This window comes from Hemitrygon akajei, chromosome 18 (assembly GCF_048418815.1).
Source record: "Hemitrygon akajei chromosome 18, sHemAka1.3, whole genome shotgun sequence".
Lineage (NCBI taxonomy): Eukaryota > Metazoa > Chordata > Chondrichthyes > Myliobatiformes > Dasyatidae > Hemitrygon > Hemitrygon akajei.
The window spans coordinates 31887882-31915089 of record NC_133141.1 but is presented as its reverse complement, the minus strand read 5'-3'; the positions used below and the strand labels follow the sequence as shown (position 1 = coordinate 31915089).

General features: G+C 46.2%; 2 protein-coding genes across 3 annotated transcripts in view; both read right to left on the bottom strand.

Annotated features, from left to right (window-relative positions):
- Window positions 1–966: 966 nt before the first annotated feature.
- On the bottom strand, window positions 967–19330 carry LOC140741258 (phosphatidylinositol 5-phosphate 4-kinase type-2 gamma-like). Its single transcript, XM_073071244.1, has 10 exons — window positions 18942–19330; window positions 18171–18268; window positions 13689–13785; window positions 8288–8437; window positions 7053–7199; window positions 6007–6045; window positions 3902–4015; window positions 2648–2900; window positions 2315–2418; window positions 967–1595 (listed from the first exon to the last, which is right to left on the bottom strand). Exons 1-10 carry the CDS (start codon window positions 19188–19190, stop codon window positions 1515–1517), a joined length of 1332 nt encoding a protein of 443 aa, XP_072927345.1. The 5' UTR covers window positions 19191–19330; the 3' UTR covers window positions 967–1514.
- Window positions 19331–20188: 858 nt separating this feature from the next.
- kif5ab (kinesin family member 5A, b) overlaps window positions 20189–27208 on the bottom strand; it is an 88803-nt gene continuing 81783 nt past the window's right edge. For both annotated transcript variants that reach the window (XM_073071241.1, XM_073071243.1), the window contains 3 exons: window positions 24007–24034; window positions 22697–22795; window positions 20189–22214 (listed from right to left, as the gene is read on the bottom strand). In XM_073071241.1, the coding sequence (XP_072927342.1) occupies window positions 22717–22795; window positions 24007–24034 (107 nt within the window). In that variant the 3' untranslated portion in view covers window positions 20189–22214; window positions 22697–22716. The remainder of the gene's footprint in view (window positions 22215–22696; window positions 22796–24006; window positions 24035–27208) is intronic.

Here is a 27208-nt window from a genome sequence, read left to right as displayed (position 1 = left end):
GTCATGAATGCAGAACAAGCTGCCAGAACAAGTGGTCTATGCGAGCTCAATTTCAATGTTCAAATAGTTTGGATAGCTACATGAATGGTTGGGGTATGGAAGGCTATGGTCCTGGTGCAGGTCAGTGGGTGTAGGCAGTTTAAATGGTTCAGCATGGACTAAATGGGCCAAAGGGCCTGTTTCTGTGCTGTACCTTTCTATGACTGTCTTTTAAATGTTGTTAATGTACCTGCCTCAACCACTTCCTCAACCACTTCCTCCAATATCTTGTTCCATATACAGCTACCCTGTGTGATAAATTCACCCCTCAGGTTCCCTTTAAATCTCTCCCCTCTCACCTTAATCCTGTGCTATGTTTTCCCTTTGACCTTCCAGCTGCTCTAGTTTCCTCCCCCATAACCTACCTTGACTTTTATGTTTGCCCTCATACCCCTTTGCTGAATGAGAAAGGGGACAGACATGCACCAATTCCAGTATGCACTGGGGAGTGGGCAATTCAAATGCACAGGAATGTAAGAAGCTGCATAGTAGTACCAGTACATCACAGGTACATCCCTCCCTTCTCACAATCAACAGTAGCTACAGGTGGTTTACCTCAAGGCAGTAACATTCATCATCTAAGATCTTCACCACCAGGCCTATGCCATCTTCTTGCAGCTGGAGGTGCAAAAGCTTGAAGCCCCACACCACCAACTTCCCTTCAACATTCAGTTCTTGAACACCAGGCACAACACCACCTCAGTACAGCAACACTGTGACCAGTTTACACAACACTGGACTTTGTGCTCTAATTGTGTTCATTCTGGTGAAATTATGCACATTTTAAAGTGCTTTCCTTGTGAGTGTTGTTTCTGATGCTCTGTGCCTGTGATGCTGCTGCAAGTTTTTCATTGCACCTGTCCACACAGGGATATGCATATGCAACAATAATCTCCACTTTGACTTTGCAAAGAAATGAAGCTTGGATTAAATAAAAGTCAACTTTATTTTGAAAGAAGCACCAAAACTTGAGGTTGCATTCAGAGAGAGTCAACAACCAAAGGCACTTGGATGGGTTGGAGGGACCATCCAACAGATTGGCAGTGAGGGACCCCTCCGGACAGCAGAAGAGTGGGGCCGGGATGGGATTAATTCAGATGGGGAGTGGGGAAATGAACAAAACCCTGCCTCAGGAAAGAGACAGCAACTGGTGTCCAGCAGTGACATTGAGATGGTAAGAGCATGGAAGAAGGAAGAAAAGGGATGTTCATCCCTTTTGGAGAGCAAGAGCAAGAGAATACTGGTCCAAAGAGAGGAGAAATGCAGGAACACTGGTCCGGAGGAGGGGGAAAACATAGGTCCGGAGGAGGGAGGAAACACAGGAACACAGATCTGAAGGATTGGAGAAAAACATGGGAATGCTGGTCCGCAGGATGGAGGGGGGGAAAAAAACGTAGGAATGCTGATCTGAGGGAGACAGCTGCCCTTCTGCTCTGATAGACAGGCATGCCGTGGGGTGAGATCTCTCCCTGCTGCTAGGCGAAGATGTTGGTGATGAAGTCCATGAACCGTTTGGCGTACTGCTCCGGGTTCACGGTCGAGATCTCCGCGCCGGCCTGCGAGGGCGAGAGGGCCTCAGTGAAGGCGGAAGGGGGGCATGTCTGAGAGTCCCCGGGGACCTGCCCCTGGAGACCTCACCCCATCCCGGATCAGTCACAGAAGCAGGCTCTTTGACTCCTCCCATCCACTCTAACCACTATGCCAATCTAAGTTAGTCCCACATATTCACATTCAGCCCATATCCTCTAAACCTTTCCTGTCCATGGCCCTGCCATGTACCTTTTAAATGATAATATATTTGCCTTGACCACTTCCTCTGGCAGCTTGTTCTATATACAGACTATCCTCTGGGTGGAAATAGTTGCATCTCGCGTCCCAATTAAATCTCTCCTCTTTCACCTTAAATATGGGCCCTCTGGTTCTTGAATCCCCAAATGTCATGGTTTTATACACAATATATCCCTCTACGCTTTCCCTATTCATGTGCCTCTACCACTTCCTGTAGCATCTCATTCCACACGCCCACTATGCTGTGGGTGAAACTCTCTCGTCCACTTGATCTCTCTCCGCTCTCATCTTTAACCTGGATCAACTCACCTTCACCCTCTCACCCTCCCCCACTGCCCTCACTCCCTCCTTCTCCCCTTCACCCTCCCCACTTACACTCACCCACCTCCCCTGACCCCTTGCACTTGCCCTCTACCTCACCCAGTCAAACCGTCATCAAAGCAACAGAGACAGCCCGTGGAAGGGAGCAGACCGAGCCCATACTCACACCATGCTTCACTGTCTTTGCCGCATGGGCAGCTTTCTTCTTTGTGTCATACTGGGTGAGGATGTCGATCAGACCCATGAAGTACACCTCCTTCCGGGGAGCAGCTGTGGGGGGGGTGGGGGGGTGTAGGAAAAGGATGCGTGGTGAGGAGGGTTGAATGAACAGAAGGCGCAAGTGGGAGAGACGGGGGAAGGCGGAGAGGGTCGAAGAAAACTGCAGAAATAGAAAGTGAGCGCAGGAGGAGTGGTTGAGGGAGAAGAGGACAAAAAAAAAAACAAGTGATGGAGGAGCAAGCGAGGGTTGTGGTTCCCAGCTGCTGCACAGCGCACTCACATTCAGAGCTCTTGATGGCATGGGCGTCAGGAGGAGAGTGTTCCTCAATGAAGTCAGGCACCTTGCTGAGGTAGGAGCCTAGCATCTCAGGGGTGTGGCCGTATTGGTGGGGTGACACGCTGCTGTGAGTGTTGCGGTTATCCTCAGAGACCACGATGGTGGTCGGTGCCCCCTCCTCCTCGTCCGTCTGTCTCTGCACGTCGTGGATTCCCAGCAGCAGACTGTAGTCCATGATCTTCAGCCGGGCCAGGAACTGCCAGGAGACAGGTAGTGGTCAGGGCAGGCACACTGGGGCAGCATGAGGTCAATGACAAGTGAGAAAGGGTAGGGTGAGGCACACACACACATAGGTTCAGGGAAGGGAGAGAAGGGAGATAACAAGGATAGGGAGGAAGTAGTTGACAGAGACGGGGATCAAAAGGCTCAGAATGCCCTCCCTTTACAAAGTGACATTGACAGGATGCAGAGCTGGGCTGAGAAGAGTCAGATGGAGTTCAATCCAGAGAAGTGTGAAGTGATTCACTTTGGAAGGCAAAATTTGAAGGCACAATACAGGGTTAGCAGTGTGGAGGAACTGAGGGATCTTGGGATCCATGTCCATAGCTCCCTCAAAGCTGCTGCACAAGTTGAAAGAGTGGTTAAGAAGGCATATTTTGGGTTGGCTTTAATTAGTTCAAGAGACATGAGATAATGTTACATCTTAATAAAGCCTCATCATAGGAAGGATTGGAAACAGGGAGAGTGCAGAGTGGATTAACCGGATGCTACCTGGACTAGAGAGCATGTCCTATGAGGAAAGGTTGAGTGAACTAGGGCTTTTATCTTTGGAGAGAAGGATAAAAGGTCACCTGACAAGTTGGTTAAAGGCATAAATTGAATGGATAGCCAGAGCTTTTTTCCCAGGCTGGAAGTGGCTCATACAAGGCATCATTTTAAGGTGATTACAGGAATATATAGGGGAGATGTCAAAAGTTTGTGTATATATTATATTTATATATTATATATACACACATACATACAGAGTGGTGGGTGTTTTGAATGCCCTGCCAGATGTGATGGTTAAGGCAAATACAATAAGAACATTTCAGAGACCCTTAAGGTAGGCACATGGATGATAGAAAAATGGAGAGCTATGTAGGAGGGAAGGGTTAGATTGATCTCAGAGTAGATTAAAAGGTCAATACAACATCATGGGCCAAAGGGCCTTTACTGTGCTGTAGTGTTCTATGTACACCTTTTTTTCTTGTCCCTCACCTCCACGTCTCTCCTCAGCTTATCCATAAATAACTTCTTGTCCTCCTGGCAAATGTAAACCTTCTGATTGAGGTTCAAGAAGTCCATGTCCTTTAATGTGGGCAGTTCCTTCACCTATAGAAGACAGTTCAGCACAGAGCGTCAGACCCCAGGATCAGCGCCAGTGTTAAAGGCACCTGCCAGGAGATCCCAAAGTCTCCCCACATTCCCTACCAACTCCCTTCAGATTCTATCCTTCACCCACACACTGGGAGATGACTCAGACACACAGACACACATATACAGTATACTGTAGAGGGATCAGAAGTGGAGAGAGTGAGCAGTTTCAAGTTCCTGGGTGTTAAGATCTCTGAGGATGTAACCTGGTCCCAACATATTGATGTAGTTATAAAGAAGACAAGAAAGTGGCTATACTTCATTAGGAGTTTGAAGAGATTTGGCATGTCAATAAATGCACTCAAAAACTTCTTTAGTTGTACTGTGGAGAGCATTCTGACAGGCTGCATCACTGTCTGGTATGGGGGGGTGGGCTACTGCAGAGGACTGAAAGAAGCTGCAGAGGGTTGTAAATCTAGTCAGCTCCATCTTGGGTACTAACCTACAAAGTACCCAGGACATCTTTATGGAGTGGCGTCTCAGAAAGCCAGCATCCATTATTAAAGACCTCTAGCACCCAGGGCATGCCCTTTTCTCACTGTTACCATCAGGTAGGAGGTACAGAAGCCTGAAGGCACACACTCAGTGATTCAGGAACAGCTTCTTCCCCTCTGCCATCTGATTCCTAAATGGACATTGAAGCTTTGGACACTACCTCACTTTTCTTCTAATATACAGTATTTCTGTTTTTGCACTTTAAAATCTATTCAATATACGTAATTGATTTACTTGCAACACGAGTGAATCTGCAGATGCTGGAAATAAATAAAAAACGCAAAATGCTGGCAGAACTCAGCAGGCCAGACACCATCTATGGGAGGAGGTAATAACGACGTTTCGGGCCGAAACCCTTCATCAGGAGGGTTTCCTGATGAAGGGTTTCGGCCCGAAACGTCATTATTACCTCCTCCCATAGATGGTGTCTGGCCTGCTGAGTTCTGCCAGCGTTTTGTGTTTTTTTAATTGATTTACTTGTTTATTTATTATTGTTTTATTTTAATTATTTTTTTCTCTCTGCTAGATTATGTATTGCATTCAACTGGTGCTAAGTTGACAAATTTAACGTCACATGCCAGTGATAATAAACCCGATTCTGTTTCTAATATGCACAGTAGTGGCCACTTTATTAGGTACACCTGTACATTAATACAAATATCTAATCAGCCAATCCTGGTAGCAACTCAACACATAAAAGCATGCAAACATGGTCAAGGAGGTTCAGTTGTTGTTCAGACCAAACAACAGAATGAGGGAGAAATATAACCTAAGTGACTTTGACCAAGGAACAATTGCTGATGCCCGATGGTGTGGTTTGAGTACCTCAGAAGCTACTGATCTACAGGGATTTTCAAGCACAATAATCTCACAGAGAATGTGTTTATAGAGAATGATGCGCAAATCAAAAAAAAATATCCAGTGAGCAAAACCACCTTGTTAATGAGAGGTCAGAGGAGAATGACCAGACTGGTTCAAGCTGACAGGAAGGCAATAGTAATTCAAATAACCATGCATTACTGCAGTGGTGTGCTGAAGAGCATCTCTGAACACACAAGAACCATAAAGTGGATGGGCTACAGCAACATAACACCATGAACATACATAAATACACTTAGCGGCCACTTTATTAGGTTCCTCCTGTAACTAACAAAGTGGTCAATAAGTGTATAACACACACAGCTCTGGAGTTTGGGAGAAAACTGGTGTCTGAGAGGCAGCGAGGTAGTATCGCTACCCATTGTATCACTCTGATGCTCAAAAGTATTTCTGATGGGGGGGGGTGCACATCCTGCAAGAGTTCCCACAGGTTCAGTGTGTGGTGACTGCAAAAAACTACAAGGGATATGTAGCAGCCATCCAGATACTTCAGGGTCCCTGCTATGGTGTGTGGATGTAAGTGACTGCTCTGATGCACAGATCTGCACATCGGCTGCAGGATATTTCTGTTTTACCTTTTCTTTATCACTGGCTTCACGGGAAACTAGCGAGCCCTGAAAAACACAAAGATAAATAATTTTTAACCCACACCAGGAGCCCTGTGCACCGTTCCTGTCACCCTGTCTCTGGGTCAGACATACACCGGGAACACTGTATACAGTTCCCGTCTCCCTATCCCTAGGTCAGACCCACACCGGGAGCACCGTGCACAGTTCCCTTCTCCCTATCCCTGAGTCAGACCCACACTGGGACCACCATGCACAGTTCCTGTCGCCTTGTCTCTGGATCAGACCTACACTGGGAGAACCATGCACAGTTCTTGTCTCCCTGTACCTGGGTCAGACCCACACAGGGAGCACCGTGCACAGTTCCCATCTCCCTATCCCTGGGTAAGACCCAAACCGGGAGCACCGTGCACAGTTCCTGTCTCCCTGTCCCTGGGTCAGACCCACACTGTGAGCACCGTGCACAGTTCCCATCTCCCTGTACCTGGGTCAGACCCACACTGGGAGCACCGTGCACAGTTCCCGTCTCCCTATCCCTGGGTCAGACCCACATGGGGAGCACCGTGCACAGTTCCCATCTCCCTATCCCTGGGTCAGACCCACACCGGGAGCACCGTGCACAGTTCCCGTCTCCCTCTCCCTGGATCAGACCCACACCGGGAGCAACATGCACAGTTCCCATCTCCCTATCCCTGGGTCAGACCCACACCGGGAGCATCGTGCACAGTTCCCGTCTCCCTATCCCTGGGTCAGACCCACACCAGGAGCACCCTGCAGTTCCTGTCTCCCTATCCCTCGCAGGAAAGTTACTCATTTTGCTGTTATTTTGTTTCATTGTTGCTGTAGCTTGTATTGTTCCACTGAACACCGTGGACATACTATGATGGCGCTGAAATGTGTGGTGACACTTGTGGGCTTCCCCCAGCATACCCTTGGATGTCTTGGTTGGTAACATAAATGATTCATTTCACTTTTTTGATGTACATGTGATTAAATTGGGATCTGATCAGAATCTGGACAGCAGCATTGTTCTCCCCAAGCAGTCAGGAATCTACCTTCAGGTCATATTTCCGGTGGATGGTAAGTTTGTGGCTGAAAAAGTTTCTCATCACTAGCACATAAGTGTCCTCACTGTCCACGCTGATCCGGTACATGCCCAGGAATTGTGGCAGCACCATGTTCCCATGGCAGTTCACGACATACTGCGGAGTGAAAAGAGGGGAGCCCGGTAAAATAAATGCCACTTCTCCCTCCCCACCACCCCACTGCCCCTCCTCACCGCCTCTCTTGTGGTGTGGCACTCCCTCCTCACTGCCCCTCATGCAGCACTCCCTCATTGACTGGAAAAGCAAATTGTGCAGAGGATGTGGAGAGTCTGCAGAGATATAGATTAGTTAAGTGAGTGGGCAAGGGTCTTGCAGCTGGAGTACAACATTGGTAAATACAAGGACATTCACTCTGGAATGAAAAATAGATCAAATTATTTAAATGTTGAAAGATTGCAGCTTGTTGCTCTGTAGAGAGACTTGGTGTGTTTGTGAATGAATCACAAAAGGTTGGTTACAGATCTAACAGTTTATCAATAAGGCCAATGCAATGTTGGCCTTCATTGTTAGAAGGATTGAATTTAAGGGCAGGGAGGTTATGCTGCAACTCCTGGTGAGGCTACACCTGGAATACTTCATGCAGTTCTGGTCTCATACTGGCTTTGGAGGAAATGCAGAGGAAGTTCACCAGATTCATTCTAGAGATGAGGGGGTTAGCCAATGAGGAGAGAACGAGTCAGCTGGGACTATACTCACTGGAATTCAGAATGAGAGGGGGATCTTTTGAAACATATACAATTATGAAAGGGATTGTTAAGATTGAGGCAAGAAAATTGTTTCCACTGGTGAGGAGACTAGAACTAGGGGACAAAACCTCAGGGGAATAGATTTAGGACGGATGAGAAAAAACTGTTTTCCCCAGAGAGTAGTGAATCTGTGGAGTTCCCTGCCCAGAGAAGCAGTAGAGGGTACATCATTAAATATATTTAAGACACGGTTAGATAGATTTCTGCATAACAAGGGAATTAAGGGTTATATGCAAAGACAGGTAGGTGGAGCAGACTAATTAATCATGCTCTTATTGAATGGTGGCGCAGACTTGACAGACCAGATGGCCAACTTCTGCTCCAGTTTATGTTCACTACCCTCCTGCAATGTGGTCCTCCCTTCTTGCTGCCCATCCCTCAGCGCGCCATTCCCTCCCTGCTGTCCCTCCCTCCTAAACCTGTGGTGGAGGGCCTCACCTGGTGGTAGTCCGACAAGAAGGTGTGCATGTCAGCTACATCCTCGCTTGAGATCTGCTTGATCACGTACCTGCGGTCATAACTGCTGAGGAACAGCACAGTGATCCGGCTCTCACCTTCACTGTATGGAGCGAAGCGGGTCAGAGACATCTGGGGCGAGCAGAGCATGGTTAGGCACAGGTCACTCAGTGCGTCAACTGAAACCATCCCACCCACCCCCAGGGTCCAACAAAGGGTGAATCTCCCTCCACACACCCCCAGGGTCAGACACAGAGTGAATCTCCCTCCACATTGTCAGATGGAAGAGCAGTTCAGAGACATCTTATGGAGTCCCTTCTATCAGGGGGTAACTACAGTGCATCTGCATGGAGACACACCCGAGCCTCCTTCCCTTATAGAGCATACAGTGCCTACAAGAAGTATTCACCACCCCCCTTGGAAGTTTTTAATATTTTATTGTTTTACAACACTGAATCATAGTGGATTTAATTTGGCTTTTTTTTGGCACTGATTAACAGAACAACTCTTGTGTCAAAGTGAAAACATATCTACAAGATGATCTAAATTATGAATATAAAACACAAAATAACTGAATGCTCAAGTATTCACTCCCTTTAATGACACACCAAATCATCACTGGTGCAGCCAATTGGTCTTTGAAGTCACATAATTAGTTAAATAGAGATCTGTTTTTGGAGAAACACACAAAAAATGCTGAGGAACTCAGCAGGCCAGGCAACATCTATGGAAAAAAGTACAGTTAACGTTTTGAGCTGAGAAAAAATGAATCTTTTTTCGACTGTACTTTTTTCCATAGATGCTGCCTGGCCTGCTGAATTCCCCCAGCATTTTGTGTGTAGCTTGGATTTCCAGCATCTGCAGATTTTCTCTTATTTCTGTTTTTGAAGACCTTTGTGCAGTCAAGGTGTTTCAATAGAATGTCGTAAAAATACAGCTGTATCTGGAAGGTTCAACTGCTGGTGAGTCAGTATCCTGGCAAAAACTACACCATGAAGACAAAAGCCTCCAAGCAACTCTGTGAAAATGTTATTGAAAAGCACAAGTCAGGAGATGGATACAAGAAAATTTCCAAGTCACTGAATATCCTTGAAATACAGTTAAGTCAATCATTAAGAAATGGAAAGAATATGGCACAGCTATAAATCTGCCTAAAGCAGGCTGTCCTCAAAAACTGAGTGGCCATGCAAGAAGGGGAGTAGTGAGGGAGGCCACCAAGAGACCTATGACAACTCTGGAGGAGTTACAAGCTTCAGAGGCTGAGATGGGAGAGACTGCGCATACAACAACTGTTGCCTGGGTGCTTCACCAGTTGTAGCTTTATGGGAGAGTGGCAAAGAGAAAGCCACTGTTGAAAAAAAACCTCACATGAAACCTTGGCTAGAGTTTGCCAGAAGGCAGCTGGAAGATTCTATGGTCTGATGAAAGCAAAATTAAGCTTTTTGGCCATCAGACTAAACACAATGTTTGGCATAAGCCAAATGCCGCACATCAAAGACACACCATCCCTACTGTGAAGCATGATACTGGCTGCATCATGCTCTGGAAGGCTTGTGAAGGTAGAGGGTAAAATGAATGCAGCAAAATACATGGAATTCTTGGAGACAAACCTGATGCAGTCTGCAAGAGAACTGTGAATGGGAGATATGTTTTCCAGCAAGACAATGACCCCAAGCATAAAGCCAAAGCTACACAGGAATGGCTTAAAAACAAAGTTAATGTTCTGGAGTGGCCAGACCACAATCCAATTGAAAATTCATGGCTGGGCTTGTAAAAGACTGTTCACTCATAATCCCCATGAAATCTGACAGAGCTTGAGCACTTTTGTAACGGAGAATGGGGAAAAACTGCAGTGTCCAGATGTGCAAAGCTGATAGAGACCCGTCCACACAGACTCAAGGCTGTAATTGCTACCAAATGTGCATCTACTAAATACTCACTTGAAGGGGGTGAATACTTATGCAATTATTTAGTGTTTTATATTTGTAATTAATATCAATCTTCTTGTAGAGATCTGTTTTCACTTTGACACAAAAGTCCTTCTCCGTTGATTAGTGTCAAAAAAGCCAAATTAAATCCATGATTCAATGTTGTAAAGCAATAAAACATGAAAACTTCCATGGGGGGGGGGGGGGTGAATACTTTTTATAGGCACTGTATAAGACATAGGAGCAGAATTAGGCCATCTGACCCATCCAGTCTGTTCCGCTATTGAATCATGGCTGATCCTTTTCTTTCCCCCCATCTCCTCAATCCCAGTTCCTGGCCTTCTCCCCCTAACCTTTGATGCCATGTCCAATCAAGAATCTTTCAATCTCTGCCTTAAATACACCCAACAACCTGGCCTCCACAGCTGCACGTGGCAACAAATTCCACAAATTCACCACCCTTCGGCTAAAGAAATTTCTCTGCATCTATTTTGAAATGGCATCCCTTTATCCTGAGGATGTGTCCTCTTGTCCTAGATTTTCCCACCATGGGAAACATCATTTCAACATCTACTCTGTCTAGGCCTTTCAACATTCAAAAGGTTTCAACGAGATCCCTCCTCATCCTTCTGAATTCCAGTGAGTACAGAACCAGGGCCATCAAACGTTCCTCATATGATAACTAAGATGAGGGGGCCAAAACTGTTCACAATACTCAAGGTGAGGCCTCACCAGTGCATCTTTCCTAGATAAGGAATCCCAAATTGCTCACAAAACTCCAAGTGTGGCCTGACCAATGGGCTATAAGTCTTAACATTTCATCCTTACTTTTATATTCTAGTCCTCTTGAAATGTACACCAACACTGTATTTGCCTTCCTTACCATCGACTCAATCTGCAAGTTAACCTTTAGGGAATCCTGCACGAGGACTCCCAAATTCCTCTGCAACTCTGATTTCTGAATTTTCTCCCCATTTAGAAAATCGTTTATGCCTTTATTCCTTCTACCAAAGTGCATGACCGTACACTTCCCTGTTCTGTATTCCATCTGCCACTTCTTTGCTCATTCTCCTAAACTGCCTAAGTCCTTCTGTAGCCTCCCTGTTTCCTCAGCACTGGCTGTTCCTTTACCTACAGTACCTTGGTCTCATGCAGAAACTTGACCACAAAGCCATCAATTCCATCACTTAGATCATTGACATATTATGATCCTATCAACCTCTGCAGAACACTGCTAGTCACCGGCAGCCACCCAGAGAAGGCCCTCTTTATTCCCATCTTTTGCCTCCTACCAGCTGGCCAATCTTCTATTCATGCAAATATCTTTCCTGTAATACCATGGGCTCTTGTTTAGCAACCTCACGTGCAGCACCTTATCAAAGGCCTTCTGAAAATCCAAATACATAACATCTACCGACTCTCCTTTGTCTATCCTGTCTGTTATTTCCTCGAAGAATTCCAACAGATTTCTCAGGCAAGATTCTCCCTTTAAGGAAACCACACCAACTTCAGCCTATTTTATCATGTGCCTGCAAGTATCCCGAAACCTCATCCTTAATAATGGACACCAACATCTTATCAACCGCTAAAGTCAGGCTAACCGGCTTATAATTTTGTCTCCCTTCCTTCTTAAAAGAGTAGCGCGACATTCACAATCTCCCAGTCCTCCGGAACCAATCCAGAATCTTATGATTATTGAAAGATCATTAGTAATATCTCCACAATCCCTGCAGCTACCTCTTTCAGAACCTTGGGGTGTATTTCGTCTGGTCCAGGTAATTTATCTACCTTCAGACCTTTCAGCTGCCCAATCACCTTCTCCTTAGTAATAGCAACATCAGTCACTGCTGTCCCCTGACACTCTTCAATTCCTGTGGGGAGTGAGCAGGCTTGCTTGTCAAACACTGACCCTTGGCACCTTGGATCAGAAATGGGGTCACGCTACAGGAGGTGCTGTCACAAGAAAGTGGCATCTACCATCAAGGATCAAAAATCCACAACATTGGGGCCATGTCATTTCCTCGCAGCTCCCATTGGGCAGGAAGTACAGAAACCTGAAGAACCACACCAACAGGATCAGGAACAGCTATTTCCCTTCAACCATTCTGTTCTGGAATCAACCAGCACAATCCTAATCGCCACCTCAGTAATGGAACACTACAGACTACCTCTTGCACGATTGTACGGAACCACAGCTGTCTTTTTACATTGCCATGTATTATTTATATCCTATGTATTGCCCAAATTGTACATGGCAATGAACTCAACTTGACTTGCCTCCAGCAACACCCCAGGCACCCACCTTGAACTTGCCCCTCTCAACTTATAGCATATCTCTAGTATTCGCATTTCTATCCTAGGACAAAGATTTGACTACCTACCCTGTCTATGTATGCCTCTCAGAATTTTATAAACTTCTATCAGATCTCCCCTCAGTCACCACTGCTCCAGAGAAAACAACTCAAGCTTGTCCAACCTCTTTATAGCTCATGCCCTCTAATCCAGGCAACATCCTGGTGAACCTCATCTGCACCTTCTCTAAAGTCTCCATACTCTTCCACCAATGAGATTACCAGAACTGCACACATGACCTCAAGTGTGGGTTCACTAATGGACTTGTCTTGGTTGTGTCACACTTTAAAAAAAAAACTATGTTCCACTGTATGGTATAATTCAACACAATTTACATTCTGTGATGCTGCTGCTAGTTTTTCATCATATGTGTACCTCACTATACTTGTGCACACAAATTCAACATCTAGACCTCACAATCTACTTCATGATCTTCCACCTTACTGTCTACCTGTACTGCACTTTCCCTGTATTTCTGTCACACTTTATTCTGTATTCTGTTATTGTTTCACCTTGTTCTACCTCAACACATTGTGTAATGATCTGATCTGTATGAACAGTGTGAAAGACAAGCTTTTCATTGTATAGGTGTCCCCCACTTTACGAATGTTCACTTTACGCCATTTTGCTTTTACAAAAGACTTACATTAGTAACCTGTTTTCGCACTACAAAGAGGATTTTTGCTTTTACAAATATTTTTCCCATATAAGTTAATAGTTTTCTTAAACCATTTCGGTTTAAGAAAAATTTCATAGGAACGCTCTACCTTTGTAAGGGGGACGGGGGAGAACACCTGGATCTCAGTACATGCGAAAATAATAAACCAATTTCAAATGTTCACCCTTGTGCTTTTTTACTAGGACAGTACAGTCAGACTTCAGGGATAGTGCTCAATCTGATCATAGGTAAGCACTTATTGAAACCAACTCTTCTCTATCCCAGGAAATTCCAGATTGTCGAGGCAGTTAGGACGGGAAGAGAAGCAAGACACATGTACCTGAGAAAGGGCACAAGATATCTACGCAAGGGTGGGGTGGAGAGGGTTGTGTGGTGGCACCTATCTGGATCCAGAGTGGGGGAAATGACAGGCACCCACACCAACCTGGTAGTCCATGTCGTCAACTCCAAACCGGTCCCGCAGGTTACGGAAGACCTGTGGGCAATATTCCTTGAACTTGAAGTTGCTCGGGAGGTTCTCCCTGTGGATCAAGGGGAAGAAAGGCAATGGCTATGAGGAGCGTGAAGGGGAGAAACAGGCCACGGGGCCCAATGTCTAACTCCAGCTTCTCCCCTCTACACCCTATCGTGTCCTTGAATACATCCAATGGCCCAATTTCCACAGCTCTCTGAAGGAGAGAATTCCAGACTACTGCCAGTCTCCCACATAAGACTCTCCATCTGAAATGGGCCCACCCCATTTATTCAGAAACTGCTTTCCCCTTTCCCGTCTTGTTCCCCCCAGTTCTGGACTCTTTCTCCACCTATCCCCAAGGGGAAGAAGTTTAACTTTTGTCCCATGTGTCCACAGGCGTTGTAGAACATCCAGGTGGTCTTTAGACGTGCAGCAATCTTTATTTTTGGAGACCATTCCTGTTCAGTTTTTTTTTTCTTATAGTGGACACATGAACAGTGACTTTAGCAAGTTTGAGAGATTTCTGCAGGTCTTTTGCTGTTACCCTGGGATTCTTTTTCACCTCCTTCAGCATTGCACGTTGTGCTCTTGGTGTGATCTTTGTAGGATGCCCACTCCTAGGGAGAGTAGCAACAGTACTGAGTTTCCTCCATTTGTAGACAATTTCTCTTACTGTGGTCTGATGAACACTCAGGTATTTAGAAATGCTTTTGTAGGCTTTTCCAGCTTCATGCATCTCTACAATTCCTCTAAGGTCCTCTGAAACTTGTTCTGATTGAGGCATGGTGCACATAAACAGATCTTTCTTGAGAAGAGCAGGCTCGGTCAGTAACATGACTTTTGTGTGTCTTTTTTTAGGGCAGGGCAGGGCACTTCTAACAACTCACACCACCAATCTCATCTCATTGATTGGAACACCTGACTCCAAATAGCTTTCGTAGAAGGTATTACCCGAGAGGTTCACATACTTTTTCCAACAAAAACATGTAATATTGGAATAAAGTATAATTTTTTTGTGTTATTTAATTAGGTTCACTTTATCAAGTTTTTGGACTTGTGGTGAAGATCTGATCACATTTCAGGTCACATATGTGCCTATGACTTTTGCACAGTACTGTACATATTTACATAGTTCATGTAAATTTTTATACATTTCTTATTGCAGTTTATAGTATATTTTATGTATTGCACTGTACTGGTACTGCAAAACAAATTTCACAATATATGGCAGTGATAATAAACCTGATTCAAATTTTCTCCAGAGTCAGGGAGTCTGAAACTAAAGCATTTGATGTGAGAGGGGAAATGATTTAAAAGGGATCTGAGGGGCAAGTTTTACCACAAAGATGATGGTAGGTTTATGGAGGAAATGACAGGTGGATACGATTACAACATTTCATGAAGTTATGAGTCATATAGCAGAATAAAAGGTTTTTCAGCCCAAATGGTCCATACCAGCCAAGATTCCCATCCAAGCTAGTCCCACTTGCCTGCATTTGGCCATATCCCTATCTTTCCTGTCCAGTACTGTGCAAAGGCTTGTAAAAAAAAACTCTGTAAAGTGAAGATACTTTCAAAAATAATGAAGAGCTTCTCGATATCAAATATTATAAAGAGCAGTAAGCAGTAAAAGAATCAAAATTTGGTGTGACTACCTTTTGTCTTCAAAACTGCATCAATTCAATTCTCCTAGGTACATTGTCATACAGTTTTATAAAGAAATCGGCTGGTAGGTTGTTCCGAGCATCTTGGAGAACTTGCCACAGTTCTTCTGCAGACTTTGGCTGCCTTGCTTGCTTCTGTCGCTCCAGGTAATCCTAGACAACCTCAAATTTCAGTTCAGGGCTTTGTGGAGGCCATACCATCTGTTGCAGAACTTCATGTTCTTCCATTTCACTGAAGATAGTTCTTTATGACTTTGGCTATGTGTTTGGGGTTATTGTCATGTTGTAGAATGAAATTGGGACTGATGAGACACCTCCCTGATGGGATTGCATGGGCAGACATTCATCCATGTAGCGGTCTCCAGCTCTTCTATGGACAAACTGCCTCCTCTTTGAGCCAAAATTTTCAGATTTTGACTTACCAGTCCAGAGTACTTACTGCCACTGCTCAGCACCTCAGTCCTTGTGTTTTAGTGTGTAGGTGAGTCTCTTGGCTTCGTTTCCACTTTGGAGAATGGCTTTTTGGCAGCAAGAAGAACACTTCTGACAAGAATTTTCTAGACTGTACAAGAGAGTACTTGCATTTCAGTGGTTTCTGCAAGTTCAGAGCTGATAGCAGTACTGTGCTTCTTCCGATTTAGAAGAGACATCAGTTTGATGTATCTCTCGTCTGCTGCAGTCAGTTTCTGTGGCTGACAACTTCGACTCTGGTCTTCAACCTTGCCCGTTTCTTTGTGCTTCTTCAGAAGAGCTTGGGCAGCACATCTTGACACTCCCAACTGTCACAAAACTTCTGCTTCGGAGAGACATTGCTAATGTAGAATGACCACTTGTGTCTTGTTGCTATACTCACTCTTGCCATGGTGTAAGAATTGATTATCTGAATGTTAAAGTGTCAGATCTGCCACAGATTCACCTTTTAGTCTGGTTGTCCTTCTCCCAGTTTGATTCTTTCTACACCCATTTCAGTTAATCAGTTTAGTTCATTCACCTTATTATGTCATTGATCTGTTTGTTATCTTTGTTTAATCATGCACTGAACTATACCTACAAACCAAGTTTTTATTTAAAAGTGGTCTGTTACTTAATAGGTTACTTTCTTTAATGAAATACAAACATTTTTCTATAACATTTAATTGTTTTGCAAAATGAATGTCTGGAAATCTAAAATTCACTCTTTACTACTGATACACTAATGCAGAAGACAAAAACTACTAAGACAAAATTTATATTAAAAATCTAAGGTGCCTAAGACCTTTGCACAATTCAGCACTTATTTATTTAGTGATACAACTAGTATTGGTAAGCTAAAAATTAGAAGGTTTATGTTACTAAATTAACTTCCAGTCAAAGTGGCACCAATGAACAACAATTCCTCGGGCAACATCTTCCAGATAGCAAATCTCTTAAATTATTTCACATTTTCCACACTTTCTGCTTGCTCTTTTTGTCTTGTGTTACAGAAACTGTCTAGAATCTGTGATGTGTGGTTTAGAACTCAACTGAATGATCCAGTGCTCTGTTGTGTCTGGAGAGCTGCCTCGTGGAGATCGGAGATGAGGATCCAAAAAAGACCAAGAACATGAACTGACTCATGGAAAGACCAGAGACAGGACACGGAGTCGCAAGCGACTATCTCGAAATGTTGAAGATTGGAGCATTGAGGTAAATGCAAAGGGGTGTCAGCAATCGCCCCCAACGGAAGCCACAGGGGCATTCTGACTCACAGAAGGACTGTTTGATGTCTGAGATTTATGTGACTGGATTGTACTTTATATTGGTCTCCTTTGGTTTTTCGGTGTTTTCCTTCTTGTGGTTGATCTTAGTTCTTTGCGTGTGTGGGGGCGGGGTTTGTTGTTACCGTTGCTTTTTTTTGTGAATGGGGGCTCAGGGATTGTGGGGAAGGGGTGGGAGATTTGATGCTATTGTCACACTTTTTCCTGCAGGATGGGGTGGGGCATTTTGGGGTTTAGAACCATAGAACATTACAGCACAGAAACAAGCCTTATGGCCTTTCTTGGCTGTGCCGAACCATTTCTCTGCCTAGTCCCACTGACCTGGTTTGTGAGTTTTGTTTCTTTTTTGTGTGTGTGTGGGGGGGGGGGGTGTTGATGTATGGTCTTTCTGTATTTCATGGCCATCTGGACAAGACAAATATCAGAGTTGTATTGTACATGCATACTTTGACAATAAATCTTTAAATCTTTCCCCTCTCACCATGAAGATTCAATGAGAACTGGAAGGGCAACATATTCATCTTATCGATTTGATTTTAAACACCTTTACAAGGCCACACCTCATTCTTCTGTGAGGACTCAAGCGCACGAGTTATGGAGAGAGAATGGGCAGGTTGGGACTCATTCTTCATTAGGCAACACCCACCTCCCCCAGGAAATGACCCAGTAAAGTTTCTCTAAGCTACCTCCAACTGAATGTATATGGGGGGAAAAATGTTGTTAAATTAGACCAGATGCACCATTCGGTCTACATCAGACCTCTGGACAACCCCACATCTCCACTCATACATTTGCCAACAACTCGCCTCAATTCTCCTCCTAACACTTTCCTGTCTCTCTCCCTCCTCTTTCAGCTGCTGAGGACCCTAGCTCTGGAACAGGTAGTGACTTGACACAAATCTGAACCAAAAGCACAGGTGTTAAGAAGCACATTGAAAGAGGAAGGAGAGGAGAAGAGAGGGACTGCTGATAGGGGCTCCAAGTGCGATAGGCTGAGCATGCCACAGGGAGGCAGACGTTCCAGATTACAGCTGTCGTGAATGCCTGCTTACTTGTTGAACAGGTGGTTGTTCACCTTGATCTTACTGTTCGCTTTGAAGTCATCAGGCAGGAGCATCACTGGGGTTGGGACGTGGTTCAGTTCATTGATCTGCCAGGGAGAGGAGAGTCAGGGACTCCCTTTGGAACAGCCCCAACAGCTCCTCCTCTCCATTGTCCCAGACCACACCTCACACCCCTCCCCCCACTACCCCTTCACTTCACAGACCCAACAACCCCTCCCCTCTACCCTCACACCACACACACTCCATGCCTCATCTGCCAACACCCCTCAAACCCCCTGGCAACCCCACACACCCCTCACAACCCCACAGGTTATCTCCCCAAAAGCCCCCACCACTCACAACTTCCACATCTCCCTACACACCCCACCCCCCACAACCCCACTCCCCAACAAATCCTGATCACATCCCCACTACCACTCTCCCAGCCTCACAAACCACCAACCCCCTAAAATTCCCCCTCACACACCTTAGCTCCTCCCTTCACACCCCACCCGCCCCTCCCCCTCGACCCCCAACCCTTCCCCTCACACCCCACCCCCTCACCCACCCCTCCCCCGCAACCCCCGTCCCTCCCCTCCCCAACACCCGCCCCTCCTCCCGCAACCCCCACCCCTCCAACCCCCCAACCATTACCTCACCCCTCCCCGACCCTCACCCGACCCTTCCCTCACCCCTCCCCGATCCTCACCTCACCCTCCCCGACCCTCACCCTCGAGCCGCCCTCACCCACTCCAACCTCGGGCCCAGCCCTGCCCTCACCGAGTGGTTGACACCCCACATGAAGACGCTGATCACCGGGTTGCCCGCTCTGAACACCGACACGTTCTGGGACACGAAGTGCTTCTTCTTCGTCTTGGTCTTGCTGACCGACGTACTAGGTGGGTTGCTTGAGTTCACCGAGGAGGCCATGGCTCCTCGGAACCCTCCTGAGAACTGCCCTACCTTGGTCTCTTCTCTCACTGGATACACTACTTGGTACCTGCGCCGCCAGGCCGTAGGTGAACGCATCGTATAAAGATCGTCCCTCCCCCGTCTCCAGTGACAACGGGCAACCGACAACCAACGCTCCTCCCTCAATCGCAACTATTAGCCGTTGGTGATCCCGCCCAAAGGTCTCGAGGAGCAACCAAGCCGCGTGCCTACTTCCGTCTCTAGAGGCAACACCCCCGCCACCCCGCATTTGTTGACCCAATAGTAGCTCCGAGGCCCCGCCCACTAGTCCCTCTTGTTTCCAAGGGCACGTTGAGGTCACACTCCTTCCGTTATCCAATGGGCGGTATCCACAGTTGACAACTCACGCGGACCGACAGCTACGTCCCCCGATTTTTCTCGGGGGTATTCCGTCCCAGCGTACTGACCCCGCCCCTCATCTGACGCAATCAGACAAGGTCCCGGCCCGTGTCTCCTGGGGCAACCGGAGAAGTGCGGCCTTGGGTTCTATTGGGGATCGAGGAGGGCATCCAATCCTGCAGAGGATGGACCATAGCGTGGTTTTGTTACTGGGATTTATCCAGGATTGGGGGTTTATCCCACAGTTTGAGTATTTATACTGGCACCCAGTGGTTTATCCCATAGTTGGGACATTTATCCCAGGATTGGTAAGTTTATCCCAGTTTTATGATTTATACTAGGATTCAGTGGTTTAACCCTGGATTGGGACACTTATCTTGGGATTTAGGAGTATATACCCTTGATTCAGGATTTGTACTGGGATTTGGCTGTTTATATCAAAGATCTGGATATTTACCCCTGTATTGGGGAGTTTATCCCACAGTTTGGAAATTGATTTTGGAATCCAGTGTTTTTTGTCCTATGGATTGGAACCTTTATCCTGGAATTAGGGAGTTTGTCCCATGGACAGGAGAAGGACAGAGGGCACTGCTTAAAGAACACGGGAGAATGATCATCCCGTACCTCAGCTGATAGGAACATGGAAATGACCTCCGGAGGCTTGTAACAATTCTGGAACCAGTGGGGCAAATGAGAGCCAACATCACAAGGTTACCTCATCTCTGATCTTTTATTGATCGGACCTGCACACAGGTAAAAGAGCTGATGGATGGTAGGTCGTGTTTCTCAGGTTGACATGCAACACAGACACAAACGCAGACAAGGTGGGGTGGGGGGGGTGAACATACAGACAAGTGACAGAGCAAGCCGGGGGCGGGGCAAAGGGAGGTGGATGGGAATGTGCAGAGGCGAGAGCGGAGGGTTTGACTCCTCCCTGGATCGGCCATGAATGCATCCCGTGGGTCTCCTCCCCTCCACACCCCGAGCCATTGAATCTGGAACGTTAGGGGTCATTCTGCCCATCCAGTCCAGTCCCTACGGATTCAAATCTCCCCACTGTTCTCAGAGCATGGGGAGAGTGTGGATGTGGGGTTCTCGGTGGTAAAACTGCAGTCGGGCCCTTTTCAGAGGAGGGTGGTCTCCAGGTCCCATATATCTAGTACATGCACTGGTGCCATCTGTCTCAGCACCAGTGGAACCAGCACAATGCCATGTCAATCCAGAATACCAGCTGGCTCTGTCCACCATGACTCTGAATTAGAACAGCAGCTGGCTCTGTCCCATACCGCTCTGACCTAGAACACCAGTCAACTCTGCATCTGGTGCCACCTGAATCTAGAATAATGGCTGCTACAGCTCGGATCTAGAACACCAACAGACACTGTACAATGCCACATCAGTCTAGAACACTAACCAAATCTGTCCTTGGTGCAGGATGATCTAAAACACCGCCTGATCCTGCTTTACGCACTGCTAGTCAAGAACAATAGGTGATTCTACCTTGTGCCACGTTGATCTAGAACAAATTCCTATCCTGTCCTGTGCCCCCACATTGAACTGGAGTATCAGCCAACCCTGTCTAGTGACACTCTGCTCTAGAACACAGACAGATGAATCTGACAACACACCAATCTAGAACACTGGTGGGCCCTGGCCAGCACCACTCTGACCTAGAAGATGAGTTTGCCCTGTTCAGGGGCAACACTAATCTACAACAATGGTTGATACTGCCAACCTGAACCATAGCTGATCTAGAATTGGGGCAGATCTTTCCCTGTGCCACCTTTATCCAGAACAGCAGAGTATCCTCTCCAGTGCCATGCTGATCAAGTACAGCAACCATGTGCCCCAATTATCTAGAACAATGGTAATCTTGCCTGGTGCCACGATGATCCAGAAAAACAGAGCATCCTGCTCAATGACTCAGTGATCCTGAACAGACACCCTTACCAATGTTAGATTTATCCTGAACATTGGGCAGTCCTGTCCAGCTCCACCCTGATCCAGAACAACAGTGATCCTCTGTGTCGAGGCACTAACCAGGAGAAGCAGACCATTCCAGTTAAACTCACTCTTACTCAGAACAGGAGGATGGGCCTGTGTGTTGGAACATGGTGATCTAGATTATGCAACACACTGCATCGATCTAGAAATGCAGCAATCCAAGGTGGCACCCCTTGCAACCTGAATGACCAGCTCCTCTCTGTCAGCCTCCAGGCAACATCCGGAACTTTCCCAGAAGAAACCAACCTCTCACATGGTGCAGCACTGATCTAGAAACACCTGGGGGGGGGGGGAAGAGCGAGAAAAACACTTGGGACATTCAGACTGATCCACAACACCAGGAGAGTGAATGAAGGGGTAGGGAATGTGCTGTTGGAATATCCTTAGGGAATCCAGAGACTGTGAACCTGGTATCGGTCCGTCGAGTATGCAGTCATGGGTGGGGGGGTGAGGATAGGGGAGGAACAGGACACGCAGCAACAGAGTCAGAGAGATGGCTGACTCCAGAGCAAAGGCTCCCACCTTCCATGTCATGAGATGAGGGTGACAGCGTCATTGTGAACAGCCACTTCTTGTACCCCTCCGAGAACCATCCCCACTGCACGCAGCCCGAAGGGGTAGGTGGGGGAGAGCAGAGGGGAAGGAGAGCTTAGGGCTGTGATGGAGGAGGATGGTTCTACAATGTTCCTCGAAGCCACAGGAACAGAAGCAGGTGATCCGCAGGCGGGTGGGAGCCTCCTGTGGGGGGTGGGAAGGAGAGAAAGGGGGCAGTCAGTGAGGAGACAGATCCCAGGCATGCCGCATCTACACAGTTCCAGCTCCCTCCCCCCAACCCCCTCTCCACCGAGAAACGGCTGCAGAACTGACTTTAACAAGGGTAGAGAGCCCTGGCTCTCTATCCCTCTCTCCTGCCATCTATGTGACCCCTTTCCCTTCCCCACTGCCCTCTCCATCTCAGTGAACCCCTCCCTTCACTGTTCCCCTCCCTGTCTGTGACCTCCTCTGGTCAATATTGTCCAAGGGTGATATTTTAGGAGTGTAAGTGGGGGAGAGACGGGCAAAGGTGGGGAGGGATGTGGGGCCAGAGGAGTTCACAGGGATGGGGAGGGAGGGGATTACAGAGATGGGCAAGGGTGTAGAGGCGGAAGGTTGGTAGTTGGACAGGGGTCCCATCAGGGTGGAGTAGGGGGGCACAGTTCCAGGCTAGTGGGGTGACCTACCTACAGGTGGGGTTGATCCATTAGCTGGCAGCTGTCTGCTGGGGAATGATGTAGAGCTTTGCTGCGTCCTCAGCCTTGCAACCACAATGCGTCTCACTCCTGCAGAGAGAGGACATAGCTGCCATCACTCAACAGGCCACTCAGCCCATCGTCACCTCGTCTCTGATTGATTCCCCAATTCCAGCAATCACTTCTGCTGTTGTCTTATACACATATCATCAATCTCCTGTGTTCCCACCTTTGCATTCCAGAAACTTCCACAGACTCTACCTACACTTCCCACTACCTCAGTAAAGCTTTCTTTCACCCCACTCTCAGTAAAATTCTGACGAGCTTTCACCCAGAACGTGGGATATTATCGGATGTACAACAAAAATGAAGGTGGTCCAGTTACTAAGTTTGCAGACAACAGAAGAATTGATGGAACTGCAGAAAGTGAGGAAAGTTGAGAAAGGATATAATAGGATACAGGGGAGATGAGCAGAGAAATGGCAGATGGTGCTTAATCCAAACTTCTTCCCCTCTGCTATCGGATTCCTAAATGGACATTGAACCCTTGGACACTACCTCACTTTATAAAAAATACATAGTATTTTTGTTTTTTGCACAATTTTTAATCTATTCAACATATGTATACTGTATAAAGTATCCTGAATATGATTTATTTATTTTTATTTATTATTTTCTCTTCTATATTATGTACTGCATTGAACTGCTGCTGCTAAGTTAACAAATTTCATGTCACATGCCGGTGATAATAAACCTGATTCTGATTCTGATCCTGAAATCTGCCAACATAATCGAAGACCCTACCCACCCCGGACATAGTCTCTTCTCCCCTCTCTCTTCAGGCAGAAGATACAAAAGCCTGAAAGCACGATCTACCATGCTCAAGGACAAATTCTACCCCACTATTAGAAGATTATCGAATGGTCTCCCAGTACGATTAATTGGGCTCCAGGCCTCATTATGACCCAGGCACATTATTGTCTACCTGCACTTGTACTTTCCTTGCATTTTGCATTCTGTTATTGTTTTCCCTTGTTCTACCTCAGTGTGGTGAAATGATCTGTATGGGTGGCATGCAAAATCAAATGTTTTTCACTGCACCGTGATGACAGTAATAAACCAATTTACAAATTGTCCTCCCTCTCAATTCCTTGGGTAGAGAGCCTGTGAGTTTATTTTTTTTTAAAACATGTCAGTTTTAATTCCACATCCACCGAGGTGAGATTTGAAGCCCTGCTTCTGACACAAAAGTGCTGGCCCACGCATTCATGCTAAAGAGACCATGGGAGTCTGGTGCTCACCTGTTGTCATTGATGTCCGTCTCATTCCCTGTGGAGAAGGGATTGACCGAATAGTCAGGGTGGGATTGGGTGGGAGTGAACAGAAAAAACAAGTGATTAGTACACAGAGAGGGTAAGTGATGAACAGAAAAAGTGGAGGGAGGGGGAAGGGAGAGGCAGTTGAGGGAGATTGAATGGAGAAACAGAGTGACTAATACACAGGGAGGGAGGGAGCAAGATAAGTCACTGAATAGTACACAAAGAGGGAGGGAGCGTGAACAGAGAAAACAATGATTAGTTCAACTAGTCTGTGTTTTACATGGGCATTCTGTACCAGTTACCTGCATCAGGATTGCAAGGGACAAAATTGTTCCTCTGGGAGATCAGAAAGGTAATCCATGTGTGGAGCCAAAAGCGATGAGAGAGACCTTAAATTAATTTTTTGCATCTGTATTTACTCAGACAGACACAGAATCCATAGAATGGAGGCAAAGTTGCAAAGGTAATGATACAGTTGTCATGGGGGATTTCAACATGCAGGTAGACTGGGATGATCAGGATGGTACTGGACCCCAAGAAAGGGAGTTTGTGGAGTGCCTCCGAGATGGATTCTTAGAACAGCTTGTACTGGAGCCTACCAGGGAGAAGGCAATTCTAGATTTAGTGTTGTGTAATGAACCAGATTTGATCAGGGACCTCGAGGTAAAGGAGCCATTAGGAGGTAGTGACCATAATATGATATATTTTAACCTACAATTTGAGGAGAAGGGAAAATCAGATGTGTCAGTATTACAGTTGAACAAAGGGAACTATGGAGCTATGAGGGAGGAGCTGGCCAAAGTTCAATGGAACAAAACCTTAGCAGGGATGACAGTGGAACAACAATGGCAGGTATTTCTGGGAATAATGCAGAAGGTACAGGATCAGTTCATTCCAAAGAGGAAGAAAGATCCTAAGGGGAGTAAGGGGAGGCCATGGCTGATGAGGGAAGTAAAGGGCAGTATAAAAATGAAAGAGAGGCAGTATAACATAGCAAAGATGAGTGGGAAACCGGAGGACTGGGAAGCTTTTAAAGAGCAACAGAAGATAACAAAAAAGGCAATACGCCAAGAAGAAATGAGGTATGAAGGTAAACTAGCCAAGAATATAAAGGAGGATAGTAAAAGCTTCTTTAGGTATGTGAGTAGCAAAAAAAATAGTTAAGGCCAAAATTGGGCCATTGAAGACAGAAACAGGTGAATTTATTATGGGGAACAAGGAAATGGCAGATGAATTGAACAGGTACTTTGGATCTGTCTTCACTAGGGAAGACGCAAACAATCTCCCAGATGTAATAGTGGCCAAAGGAACTAGGGTAATGGATGAACTGAGGAAATTTATATTAGGCAAGAAACGGTGTTGGATAGACTGTTGAGTCTGAAGGCTGATAAGTCCCCGGGACCTGATGGTCTGCATCCAGGGTACTTAAAGAGGTGGCTCTAGAAATCATGGACGCATTGGTAATCATTTTCCAATGTTCTATAGATTCAGGAATAGTTCCTGCGGATTGGAGGGTGGCTAATGTTGTCCCACTTTTCAAGAAAGGAGGGAGAGAGAAAACAGGGAATTATAGACCGGTTAGCATGACGTCAGTGGTGGGAAAGATGCTGGAGTCAATTATAAAAGAGAAAATTACAACACATTTGGATAGCAGTAGAAGGATCAGTCCAAGTCAGCATGGATTTATGAAGGGGAAATCATGCTTGACTAATCTGGAATTTTTTGAGGATGTAACTATGAAAACGGACAAGGGAGAGCCAGTGGATGTAGTGTACCTGGACTTTCAGGAAGCCTTTGATAAAGTCCCACATAGGAGATTAGTGGGCAAAATTAGGGCACATGGTATTGGGGGCAGAGTACTGACATAGATTGAAAATTGGCTGGCTGTTAGGAAACAAAGAGTAGCGATTAACGGGTCCCTTTCGGAATGGCAGGCTGTGACCAGTGGGGTACTGCAAGGTTCGGTGCTGGGACCACAGCTGTTTACAATATACATTAATGATTTAGATGAAGGGATTAAAAGTAACATTAGCAAATTTGCTGATGACACAAAGCTGGGTGGCAGTGTGAAATGTCAGGAGGATGTTATGAGAATGCAGGGTGACTTGGACAGGCTAGGTGAGTGGGCGAATGTATGGCAGATGCGGTTTAATGTGGATAAATGTGAGGTTATCCACTTTGGTGGCAAGAACAGGAAGGCAGATTACGATCTAAATGGAGTCAAGTTAGGAAAAGGGGAAGTCCAACGAGATCTAGGTGTTCTTGTACATCAGTCAATGAAAGCAAGCATGCAGGTACAGCAGGCAGTGAAGAAAGCTAATGGCATGCTGGCTTTTATAACAAGAGGAATTGAGTATAGGAGTAAAGAGGTCCTTCTGCAGCTGTATGGGGCTCTGGTGAGACCCCACCTGGAGTATTGTGTGCAGTTTTGGTCTCCAAATTTGAGGAAGGACATTCTTGCTATTGAGGGAGTGCAGCGTAGGTTCACAAGGTTAATTCCCGGAATGGCGGGACTGTCATATGTTGAAAGATTGGAGCGACTGGGCTTGTATACACTGGAATTTAGAAGGATGAGAGGGGATCTGATTGAAACATAAGATTATTAAGGGATTGGACACACTGGAGGCAGGAAGCATGTTCCCGCTGATGGGTGAGTCCAGAACTAGAGGCCACAGTTTAAGAATAAGGGGTAGGCCATCTAGAACAGAGATGTGGAAAAACTTTTTCACCCAGAAAGTGGTGGATATGTGGAATGCTCTGCCCCAGAAGGCAGTGGAGGCCAAGTCTCTGAATGCTTTCAAGAGAGAGTTAGATAGAGCTCTTATCAAGTGGGGTCAAGGGATATGGGGAGAGGGCAGGAACATGGTACAGATTGTGTATGATCAGCCATGATTACAGTGAATGGCGGTGCTGGCTAGAAGGGCCGAATGGCCTACTCCTGCACCTACTGTCTATTGTCTATAAAGCGGCATCGACTTTAAGGACCCGATACAGATTACAGAGAAGGTGTTTGCTGTCCTGAGGCTAATTAGAGTGGATAAATCCCCAGCGCCTGACAAGGTCTTCCCTCGGACCCTATGGGAGACAAGTGCAGAAATTTCTGGGGCCCTAGCATAGATACTTAAATCATCCTTAGCAACAGGAGCGGAGGATTGGAGGATAGCCAATGTTGTTTTGCTGTTTA